Source organism: Chelonia mydas, chromosome 24, assembly GCF_015237465.2.
Source record: "Chelonia mydas isolate rCheMyd1 chromosome 24, rCheMyd1.pri.v2, whole genome shotgun sequence".
NCBI lineage: Eukaryota > Metazoa > Chordata > Testudines > Cheloniidae > Chelonia > Chelonia mydas.
In genome coordinates, this window is record NC_051264.2 from 13,677,148 (window position 1) to 13,689,337 (window position 12,190).

The 12,190-nt window shown below is 51.9% G+C and overlaps 1 protein-coding gene across 1 annotated transcript in view; it reads left to right on the top strand.

Moving 5' to 3' along the window:
• Nucleotides 1-12,190, top strand: part of LOC114020790 (IgGFc-binding protein-like) — a 52,058-nt gene that overhangs the window by 30,192 nt on the left and 9,676 nt on the right. Inside the window, exons 13-19 of the mRNA XM_043535583.1 lie at nucleotides 1,167-1,744; nucleotides 2,235-2,802; nucleotides 3,469-4,064; nucleotides 5,832-6,405; nucleotides 6,655-6,848; nucleotides 7,417-7,558; nucleotides 9,234-9,574. Of these exons, the coding sequence (XP_043391518.1) occupies nucleotides 1,167-1,744; nucleotides 2,235-2,802; nucleotides 3,469-4,064; nucleotides 5,832-6,405; nucleotides 6,655-6,848; nucleotides 7,417-7,558; nucleotides 9,234-9,574 (2,993 nt within the window). The remainder of the gene's footprint in view (nucleotides 1-1,166; nucleotides 1,745-2,234; nucleotides 2,803-3,468; nucleotides 4,065-5,831; nucleotides 6,406-6,654; nucleotides 6,849-7,416; nucleotides 7,559-9,233; nucleotides 9,575-12,190) is intronic.

The window sequence follows — 12,190 nt, forward strand, 5'->3', positions numbered from 1 at the left end:
TCGACCTAATTACATCGACCTAAGTGCTATGACTTCCATGGAGGTATTAAGTCAGTGTAGTAGGCGAGTTACAGAGGTGGGAGCCACATTTTAGTGTAGACTCCAACAGAATTAGGTTGACATAAGCTGCCCTACATCCATCTAACTCGGTAGCGTAGACCAGGTCTCCATCTGAGCTCTTTGGTCAGACTCCAGGTGAGAGCCCCAACTCCTGCCAGCAGCCAACCCTTATTTCCCCACATCACATTTCCCAGTCCTTTCTTCTCGAGCTGGGGGATTTTTGCTGCACCTCCCTGCTGAGAGGCAGAGAAATCCATCCACCTCGGAGTCGTTTATTGCTAGGTGTCAATGTCCTTGTGACTGCATTTGCCATTGTCTTCTGGATTCTCCACTGATATGGGGTCCCTCTCAGCCAGTCCTTTTTAATGACCCATCCAGCTGAGACAGCTCGGCGACATTCGTACCGATGTTTCTTACATGTCTACGCTAGCAAGCTTCGAGCAGCACAGCTGCACCGATGCACCTGTGCCGCTGTAAGATCGCTCGTGGAGCTGCGTTGTGCTGATGGGAGAGCTCTCCCACCAACGGAATAAAACCAGCTCAATGAGCGGCGGTAGCTTCGTTGGCAGGAGAGCATCACCCGCCAACATAGCGCTCTGCACACAAGTGCTTATGCCAGCAAAACTTGTGTTGCTCGGGGGGGGTGTTGTTTTTCACACCCCTGAGTGACAAAAGTTTTGCTGACATAAGTGCTCGTGTAGACATGGCCTTAGCGTGCCCTGGGAGCAAACAGTCATTTTGGACACACTGGGTAACACAGAAGGCATATGGGAAAACTGAGGCACACACAGAGGTTATAAAAATAGTACACACAATCCCCCCTTCATCACAGCCTGTCACTTTGAGTATCTAACGTCGACTGATAACACATGGATGGTTGAGGTGAAATGATGCCAGTTTTTAAGTGACTCTTCCTACTATGGGCCTGATCCTGTAAGGGGCTAAGCACCTTCTACAACATACTGAGCACCCTCAGTCAGTGTTGAGGTCACTGGGATTTGAGGGCTCTCAGAGCCCCACAAGATACGTCCCTTTCTGTCTATTTTGAATATTGCTTTTGCGTGGAGAGGGTTTGCTGCTAAATCTGTGGGTCCTTCACTCCCCAGCCATGGAGTGCCCCCTGGAGAACAGCCAATACCAGCTCTGTGGAACAGCCTGCCCAGCCACGTGTGTGGACCAGTCAGCCCCAAGCAGCTGCCAAGACCCCTGTGTGGAAAGTTGCCAGTGCAAGGATGGTTTTGTGCTGAGCCAGGGCAAATGCATCCCCAAGGGCGGCTGTGGGTGCCAGTTTGAGGGGCGCCCCTATGCCCCCAATGAGAGTTTCTGGGTTGATGAGGCATGTGGGACACGGTGCATGTGCAACGCAGCCACTAGACAAGTCGATTGCGCGGCCGCTACATGCAAACACTCAGAGAGGTGCGGGCTAGTGAACGGCGTACGGGGCTGTTACCCCTCCAGCTACGCCACCTGCTCTGTGACAAGGAATCTGCACTACACCACCTTTGATGGACAGAGATACGACTTCCAAGGTACCTGCCACTACCAGGTCACTATCCTATGCAAGAAGGCGGAAGGACTGGTGGACTTTGAAGTCTACTTCCAGGAAAGCAATACTGCTCCTGTGCAGATCAAGGTCTATGAGACCGACATCAGGGTCAGCAATCAATTCCCTGGGAAAATCATGGTGAGTTTCAGAAATCACATCTAGTCTCTAAAACATTTCTGGAAAGTCGCCTTTGTGATCAGAAGTCGGTTGCAGAAAAAGCATAGAAGGATCTTAAAAAACAGGTCAAATATTAACTGGATTCTGTTGTGAATGGGGAGCCAGTGGAGAAGCTAGAGGGTTGGGGTGACGTGGTTACACTTCGTCTGTGTGAGAAAGTGTCAATAGCATCCAACATATGTGGGAACCTCGGGAGCTGGGGCTCAGGTAGCACACGGAGGAGGGAACTGCAGTAGCCAATGCCAGAGGAAATGAAAGTCTGGTTGGAGGATCCTTCCTAGTCTGGAAAGCAGGGATTCAGGCAGGCCATAGAGGAGAGAGCAGGCCAGATGGGACAAAGATTTCAAGAGGTAGATTATTATTATAGCCATGGGCCAGAGCTCTGTGCTGGGGCGAGAGGTTCCACCACAGGCGAGCGATTTTTCATATCCCATGTGTCTTGCTTTTACAGGTGAATGGTTTCCTGATTAATCTTCCCTTCAACCCTGATAAGAAAATCACTATGTATAGAAAGGGCTGGGCCACAGTGATCCAGACAGACTTTGGTCTCACCGTTACCTATGCCAGGTGGTCAGGACGCACCACAGTGATTCTGCCAGTTACCTACGCGGGAGCCGTGTGTGGTCTGTGTGGCAATTTTAACATGGACAGGAAGGACGACATGCTTATGAGGGATGGCACATTGGCACCAAACCCCATCAGCTTTGGCCAGAGCTGGAAGGTGGGCGACCTCTGGGGATGCTCTGCAGTAACGATACCCCCATGCGCAAGTGTAGAGGCTATTGAAAAACAACAACGAGGTAGCAGAGGGCAGTGTGGGCTCATCCTCCACAAGAGTGGCCCTTTCAGAGGATGTCACAGCAAAGTGGACCCCCATGGATACTTTGTAGACTGCGTGTACGGCTATTGTGTCCTCAGTGGGCGGGAGAGTAATGTCTGCCAGGCCGTTGCTGGCTATTCCGAGGCATGTCAGGAAGCTGGAGCTATGGTGCGTCCCTGGAGGACGACGAAATTCTGCTGTGAGTCCCCTGTGTTCACCGCTGCCTGCCCCTTGGGGGATCGTTAATTCTTGTTGGCTGGTAGATGTGGATCTAAACACTGCAGAACATTTTTAACAGACAATGGTCTCTCTCAGCAGGCAGCTGCACCCTAGCCCAGGGTGCAGCTGCCAAGGCCACTACGAGTGCTGAACCCACAGCACTAGGGAAACACTGCTAGGAATGTAGTGCGCTCTCCATGGCCAGTCCAATCCTTGCCTTCCCTTCTGAGACTGGGACATAATCAGAGCTGGGACTCAGAGTGGCTACTAATTGGGATGTTTGTCCATTAGAAACTGGGCTGGGAACCCACCAACTCATCCCACACAAGCCATCAGTTGGGAATGAATTTTAACCGCTACTGACCCTGATTCAAAACAAAAAGCTAGTAGCGAGACCATGAAACAATAAAAACCGAATTAGAAGCCTCATCATAGGAGAGAGATTGTCTGTATCCCATCTCCTGGCCTCTGTGAGGCAACCAGTTCATAAGACCTGGGACCCCATTACAGATGGTGCCTTTTGTTAATTAACCAAACCAAGGAAATAGAAAATTAGGAGCTAAAATGAAATTGCATCTTTTAGCAACAGTTCCTTTTTACACATTGCTAATGCACGATGTGAGCTAACTCTTTGTTCTAATTACAGCTCCGTCCTGTCCCCCGAACAGTCACTACGAATTCTGCAGCAGCAGCTGCGATCTGACATGCAGCAACCTCTATGCCCCGGTGCAATGCACGACCCAGTGTAAGGAAGGCTGCGTGTGTGACGAGGGCTTTGTTCTCAGTGGCGACAGCTGTGTCCCCATTTCCCAGTGCGGATGCCTCCACTGGGGACTTTACTACCATGCCAGGGAGACCTTCCACCCGAGCGGTTCATGCGAGGAGCAGTGCGTGTGTCTGGCTGGTGGGGAGGTTGTGTGTAAGGCATTCTCCTGCGGCACTGGTGAGGAATGCGGGGTTGTGGACGGCATCCAGAAATGTCACCCATTTGGATCTGCGACCTGTTCTGCCTCTGGCCATCCCCACTACCTCTCTTTCGATGGGGTCCCCTTTGACTTCCAAGGCACCTGCACCTACATCCTGGCCAAGACCTGCACTGATGCCAGTGACCTTACACCATTCTCTATCAGCATAGAGAAAGAAGATTGGGGCACCAGGAACATGTCCATGGCCAAGCTGGTGTCCATTAAGGTGTATGGGATCACACTCACCCTACTGCAAAACAAACAAGGGCTCATCATGGTAAGTCCTCCATAGTCTCATGGGCAGAGATTTTATTCTATTCTACACAGGTTTGTTTGCAGTTTGGCCATCTCTCTAAGGCCCCCTCATGGCAAAGGTTGCACTGCAGGTAGTCTGCCTCAGCTTTCCCTCTTGGGCTCCTCAATAGCTCAGAAGACAAGTCGAATAACAACCGCTCTCCTTAAGGTCTGGATTATTAAATTATCAAACACGAAAAATAAAGTTTTCAAGTCCATCCATTTTTCTCCATACCAGGTCACTCCGAGTTCTTTCCTGTCTGTAGTCATGCTCCCCAAATTTCAAGTTTCCCTGCTGGAGTCTATTCACTCCCATCAGCCTCTTGATTCTCTTCTTTTCTCCCTGAGAACTCTCTCTGCAGGGCCAGCCTCCCATCTTCCTCCTGCTGCTCTTATAGGGGAATCAGGTGATTCGTGCTCCTCAGGTGTGCCTCCTTAGTAATCAGGGTTGGCTGGCCCACTGGCCTTAAAGGACAAGCCACCCTCTTACAAATTCTTTTAACATGCGCATCCATGGAGCGCATTTCAGCACTTTCCAGCAACACACTAAGTAACTTAACCAACACTCTCATCCTATCCCCAGGAGGAGATGTGCGTACAGGGGAGTGTTTTGCATTCGATTTACTTTTAAAAGATATAAGTGTGCACGCATATTGCCTTCTATATATATGTGTGTGGGTGTGTTTGAGACAGCAGGTCAGAGAAATGCACCTTGCACTTGGGGCAGAAGTGGTGAGGTTTGTCAGGGTCCTTTGTTTCTGAGGGAGTTCATTCCTCAGTCTCGAACTGCTCACCAGTAAAGCTCCATCTCCTGCACAGGCAAACTTTACCCTTATTTTCCCAGAAGGTTTAATTGATCTTTTAGATACCCAGGGGTGAAAGCTTGAACTGAATTCAGTGTTCTCTTTGGAAGGCAGAAGAGGGAGCAGAGGACAGTTTTGATGTAATCTCAGTAGCCAGTGCTGGTGAGGAGACGCTTCTGGAGAGCTGAAGGGTTCATGGTATATCACATTACTGTAGTCCAGAAGAGAGGTGATGAAGGCATGAAATAATTGATGCCAGATCATCATCCATCAGGATGGGACAGAGTCTCCTGGCCAACTGGAGATGGTAGGAAGTATTACTCATGGATGCTGCTATGTCAGAGTTTCATTTGAGCAAGCTGAGCATCCTCTTAGCTCAGCTCAATCTTCTTTGCCTCCCTTCTTGGTTTATACACCATGTTTCTTTGAACTCTCTACACATAATTCACATTTTTGCAAACATGGAATAAACTTCCTCTCCATTTTAACTCCTTTGGCTCTGTGTTAAAGAATTTCTCCCATGATGCATTCCCCTGAGAAGCCTGCAGTCTAACTTGGGACAAATACAACATGTGGTAAATTGGTGGAGATAGGAGAAGAAGGCAAGGGGTGAAGGAATGAGCGTCTTTAGGGGAGAAGGGGAGATAGACAAGAAGTAGGAGAGTATTCTGTGTGCAGGAGCTTGCATGAAAAGGAGGTGCAAGCCAAACATGGTTGGAGAAAATAGCAATGGTAAAGAGAGAGAACTGGGAGGGAGCTGAGGTGATGCAGAGAGGAGAGAAGAGATGTAGACGAGGGCGGCAATGTGAAGACCTTGGAAGGTGAGGACAAGTCATCCCAAAGTGAAATCTGGAGTCATTCTGATTTATGCCATGTGTCAGTGAGAGCAGAATCTTGTCTGTGTCCTTGCTTCCCTGTGCTCACAGGGAATGTTCCCTCTCTTCCAGGTGAACAGGGTGTCCCACAACCTCCCAGTGATCGTGGCTGATGGGCAACTTAGAGCATATCAACATGGCACAAACATTCTGGTGCAAACCAACTTCGGCCTCACTGTGAGCTACGACCTGGTTTACCAGGCCAGGGTCACCATCCCAGGAAGCTACGAGGGACAGACGTGCGGCCTGTGCGGGAACTACAATGGACAGCTGAACGAGGAGTTCCTGCTCCCCAATGGCAGGACAGCCCCTGATGAGGCAGCATTTGGCTCTGCTTGGGAAGTCGAGATCCCAGGAGCATCCTGTACAGACAGATGTGCTGGAAACAGCTGTCCAGTTTGCGAAGAGAAGAAGAAGGACGTCTTCAAAGGGCGCAACTACTGTGGGCTGCTCACAGACTCCGACGGCCCCTTCGCAGCCTGCCACGGCGCAGTCAGCCCCAGCGTCTATCAGAGCAACTGCCTGTATGATGTGTGCCTGGGAAACGGGGACTCCCAGGTCCTGTGCCAGAGTATCCACAGCTACGTGACGGCCTGCCAAGAGGCCGGGGCCCCCATCCAGCCCTGGAGGAGCGCCTCTTTCTGCCGTAAGTGCGCGGACAGTGTAGGAGCTCTGGGACGCACTGTGGGGGGGGGTCAATATTGCTGAGCATCTTGTTTCAGGCCTCTGGGCTTCTTCTGGAACTCTTCTCGGTGGGAACCAACAATCTCATGTTCCCTTCTAAAGGTGCCCTGTTCCTCTCCTCCATGTCCTGCTGTTCTCTCCTTTTGTGTCTGTCCCTCTACGCTGTGGTGTGAGATCTTTCCAGGCACATTTATTTCTCTCTCTATTTAAGCTGTGAGCTGCCCGGTTAACAGCCACTACGAGGTCTGCGCTGACCTCTGTACCACCACCTGCTCTGGAGACATCATGGACTGCCCGGAGACCTGTGCTGAAGGCTGCCAATGTGATGACGGCTTCTTCTTCGATGGCCAGGGCTGTGTGACTCTGCAGAGCTGTGGGTGCTTCGAGCGTGGGAGATATTACAAGGTACCGCCCCCTGCTGGAGTGTCTGGGTCTGATCTAATTTTTGCTCTGTCCACATCTTAATCCCTACACTGGTCAAGAATACAGGGTTTGCTATACTGGATCAGAACATTGGTCCATCCAGGCTGGCTTCCCCCTCTGCTAGTATCTAATGCTCAAAGTGCCAAAAAGGGCCAGAAGATTTAATGCCCAGATGAGCGCAGTGACTTGCTCAAGGCCACCTAGTGAATGAGTAGCAGATGGGAGGTTAAATCCTAGGAATTGTTCCTGGCCTTAAGCCCAGTCCTTAGCCCATTAGACAGCCTTTCTCTCTAAAGGCAAGAGGAAATAATATTATGACACAATGGACATTTTTATAGATACATAGATTCTAAGGCCAGAAGGGTCCATTGTGATCATCTAGTCTGCCCTCCTGTATAACACAGGCCAGAGAGCTCCCCGATATCATTCCGAGAGGACATCTGTTAGAAAAACACATCCACAGCTCTGGGTTTGGTGCTGTCAAAAATTATTTTAAATAATCATTTCCAGTTACATTCTGCTATTTTCTGTTTTCCAAACGTTCCATCAGCCCAATGAGACGGTCCTGATGAACGAGTGCCAGCAAAGCTGCACGTGTGTTCCTGCCCGAGGGGTGACCTGTAAAGCCCATGGCTGCTCCCGAGAAGAAATCTGCCAGATTAGAGATGGCGTCAGGGCCTGCATCAGCATAGGTACAGGACAGTCACTGTTTGAAACGTACCCGGAAGGGTTATTGTACAGGAGCGAGTAAGTAGCTGTGGTTGTGTCTCCGTACCCTTCTCACTCTCCCCCTTCATTTAGCCTGGAACTTTGACCCATAATATTGCAGAATTTCGACTGGAAGGATGGGAAGACTTGTTGGGTCTCTCCAGCAGAGCTAGGTGGGCAGCTGTCAGGGATCTGTGCACATTCCATGATTCTCTCTCCAGGAGCAGGCTGGGGGCTGCTATAAACAGAACATCCTGGCTACAGACCCATAGGGACCATCAGTCATCTGGGCAGTCTCAGAGCCCATCACCTCTCAGGCAGTCTCCTTGTCTGCTCCACGCTAGAGGTCTGCTTGGGCCTAATTTCTGAGGAGCCCAATCTCAAGAAGGTCATGTCATTTTCCGACCCAGCCTGACTCTTCCAATGAAAGTGAATGAGTGCCAGGGCCACCTCCCGCCCATGGGGTTGGCATGGCGGTGACTATGTACCTGTTCCTGCCATCCGCCATCCCTGGCTGCAGTGTGTGCGCTCTGGGGCAGCTCCCTCACTCCACAGTATGCATAAGGCAGCCAGGTGGCAGTGCTAGTAGGAGCTGGGCATGCACCTACCTCCGCGCTCACCCCACAGGTAGAGTGGCCAACTGTCTCGTTTGTGAAAACTGGACACTGAGCATCGGAACCTCCCCTGCTTCCTGCTCCACCTCTTCTCCCAAGGCCCTGTTCCCTGTTCCTCTTTCCCCACCCACTGTTGCTCATTGCTCTCTCCACCACCCTGCCCCTGACAGCTGAGCAGGGCTCCAGGGGTGGAAGGGTGACTGGAGCAGGACGTTGGAGAGAGAGCAGGGCTCTGAGGTTGATGGGGTGACTGGGGCAGGGTTGGGGAGGGAGAGCCATGCTCAAGGCAGGATGGGGAGCCGCTTGTACGCCGGTACCTTTCTCCACCTGAGCTGTTGCTGAGTGCTTCTCCAGGCTCCAGCAGTAGCTTCTGCTCTCCCCATTCCCTGGGTGGCGGAGGCTGGTTACTGTAGGTATCTGGACTTTTAGTGACCGGTCTGCAGTGATGACTGGACACTGCCAGGTTCCCTTTTCGACCAGACTTTCCAGGCAAAAAATGGAGACCTGGCAACCCTACCCACAGGCAGAAGGAGAACAGCTGACTTGACCCAAGCCCAAGAGGGTCCCGTTGATTTCCTACTCAGCCTGACCCAGACTTGACACTTGCTGTCGGCTCCCATCAGGTTTGGGTTGCATTGCAGGGCTCTGCTCCATATTGCCTGTCACGTGGCTCTCTGTGTTCAGTAGCTGCATGAGAGGCTGTGGGGAGGGTGATATAAGAAGTGGCTCTGCTGGCTCAAAGACTGCTGTGGTCTCACCCCTGCAGAGAGATTTCCCAGCAGAGGACTTGTGGGAGGTTTGGGAACTGTCCATGGGAAATATGTATGGGGATGAATGGCTAGATAGATAGATAGAGGGGACGTATGGGGATAGATAGATCAATCGATCATTCGCTCCATTTCACAAACAGGTTAGATTAAGAAGTAGGATTCCAATGACACTAAATATCATCCCAATTTTCACACCACCCTCAGTCCCCTCTCTGCTCTCATATATAACTGATTAGTCTGGTGTTTCTTGTCTTTCTATTGTCTTTCCCCACTAGATATTCCAAAGCCATCGTGCAGTGTGGTCCGCTGCAGAGAAGGAACTATTTGCAAGATGATAAATGGGCAGCCAGAGTGTGTGCCAGTCTCTCAGGCCACGTGCTGGGCTGGGGGTTACTTGCATTACCACACCTTCGATGGACGGGTGTATGATTTCCACGGCACCTGCAACTACACGGTGGCCAAGACCTGCAGGGATGACTCCGTCCTGCCCTCCTTCCACGTCATAGCCGAGAGCGAGAACAGTGGAAACACACAGGTCTTCTACATTGGGTCGGTGACTGTCCAGGTGGATGGAGTCACCGTCACAGCAGCCAGGACTGAGGTCGGCTTTGTGGGGGTAAGTGCTGGGCATGGTCAGTACTTTGATAGGATACCTTGAAAATATTTACCCAAGCTGTTGCAGGGGGTAGAATTGTTTAAGTAGTAGATGGTGCTCTCCTCCTGAATTGGTGCTGTCCCTGAAGCCATGGCACTGTACTAGGGGGTGCTGTACTACGTTCAGATGTACAGGTATCCCAGTAGGGTGCACTCTCCCCTTGGAGTCAGTGCCGACCCCAGTTCCCATCATGGCAATACCAGGTGCTGTGTGTCATAGAATGGGGCAGGTGGCCAGCAGGGGGCACTGACCCAATTCCAAAGCTCTGTGCTTGGGGCTACCGTCAGCAACTGGGACGTGGGCGGTCAGACCTCCTGGCTGGAGCTAGTAGCCAGATCTGGAGTCAGGAACCAGGAGTCAGAGACAAGGGTCAAAACTAGGGTGACCAGATGAAACGGACAAAATATCGGGAAACATGGGGAAAAAAAAAAAAAGCGGCCGGAGCGGCCAAAGCCGCAATATCGGGACAAATGGTGTCCTGACCGCGCATCGGTCGGGATGCAGGACAAAGAACTAAAAATAGGGACAGTCCTGATTTTATCGGGACATCTGTTCACCCTAGTCAAAACAACCTTCTGTCACTCCCCGACGGCTCTGTCCCACGCGGCCCCCTCCCCCACGGGAGCCGCTCTCTGACGGCTCTAACTGACGCGCTAGGGTTGCCAGGCGTCCGGTTTTCAGTCTGAACACCCGGTTGAAAAGGGACCCTGGCGGCTCCGGTCAGCACAGCTGACTGGACTGCTAAAAGTCTGGTTGGCTGCAGAGGGGCAGGCAGGCACCGTGCCCAGCTCAGCTCAGCTCCTGGGAAGCAGCCAGCATGTCCCTCCGGCTCCTATGCGGAAGGGCAGCAAGGGGGGCTCCGCGCACTGCCCCCGCCTGCAGGCGCCGCCCCGAGCACCGGCTCTGCAGCTCCCTTTGATAGAGAACCGTGGCCAATGGGAGCTGCGGGGGAAGCGCCTGCAGGCGGGGGTAGCACACAGAGCCCCGTGACATGCCGCCATTTCCCGGGAGTCACGCGGACTTCCTCCATCCCTGGGAAATGACAGGGCCGCCTGAGGTCAGTGCCGCCCGGAGCCCACACCCCGAACTCCCTCCCACACTCCAACCCCCTGCCCCAGCCCTGAGCCCCATCCCGCACCCAAACTCCCTCCTGGTACCCGTACCCCGCAACCCCTCCTGCATCCCAACCCCCTGCCCCATCCATGAGCCCCCTCCTGCACCAAAGTCTCTCCTGGTGCCCACACCCTGCACCCCCTCCCACACCCCAATCCCCTGCCCCAGCCTGGAGCCCCGTCCTGCACCCTGAACCCCTCATTTCTGACCCCACCCCAAAGCCTACACCCCAGACCAGAGCCCGTACCTCCTCCTACACCCCAATCCCCTGCAATCGGATGGCACTGGGCAGGAGGCACTGGGAGGGAGGTGGAGAAGCTGATCCACAGGGCTTCCAGAGGGTGCTCAGCCCCCACTACTTGTTTTTTGTATGTGCTCCAGCCCTATTCGGGGGCGGGAAAAATCCATACTCCAAGCAATGTAATTAAGTCATCGTAAGGGCTTGTCTACACTTACAGAGCTGCACCAGTGCGGCTGCACAGCTGTAGCAGCGAGTGAAGATGTTACCTAGGCCGACAGGACAGCTTCTCTTGTTGGCGTAGGTACTCCACGCAGTCTGCACGACAGTGCGAGGTCAGTGCAAAGCAGTTCACCTCGACCAATAAGTGTCTCCAGTAAAATTTCGCTCTTGAACATAACGGTCCCTGCTACATCGACTTAATAACTCCACCTCCACGAGAGGTGTAGAGTCAATGTCGATGCAGTTAGGTCGACGCCATGTCAATGTAGATACTGCGTGGATTACATGGACTGTTCCTGGCTTTCAGAAGCCATCCCACAATGCCCCACACTGACAGTACCATCGGTACAAGTGCTCCTGGTGAGGCTGCGTATTGCACAGACGCAGGAGCAAAGAGTAGACATGCACAAGCGATGCAATCACTGAGGTGGCTTTATGCTGACGTAAATCAGGTCAACTTAATTTTGTAGTGTGGCCATGCCCTGACGGGTGGTGCCTATGTCAACAGGTGATGCCCGCCTGTCAACACAGCGCTCCCTGCACCAGGGGGTAGGTCAGTATAACTGTGTTGCTCAGGGGTGTGGATTTTCCACAGCTGCAGCGTTCCAAATGTAGACGAGCCCAGAGTGTCATCGCTAAATACAAGGTGGAAGAGATTGTTTAGCATAAGTGGTTAAACCCACTGACATCATAGGACAAAAAGGGTGGGTTATTGAGTTACAGATTGCTGTAATAATCTATAACTCCAGTGTCTTTATTAAAACCATGATTTTTACTGTGCAGCAAAGTTAAGAATTTAGGATCCCAGTCTCGACTTTTGAAAGTGTGGTTCCATTATTAAACAACTTTCAAAACATTGAAATCCTCCAAAAAGAATTACATTTCTCCACCCAGCTCTATTTAATCTGATGTTTTAAAGTAATTCTGGTTCAGATTTGGGTCCAGGTTGCATTGCTTGCTAATCTGAGTAGGGGCCACTTTGCAAATGGCAGACTAGTGCACTC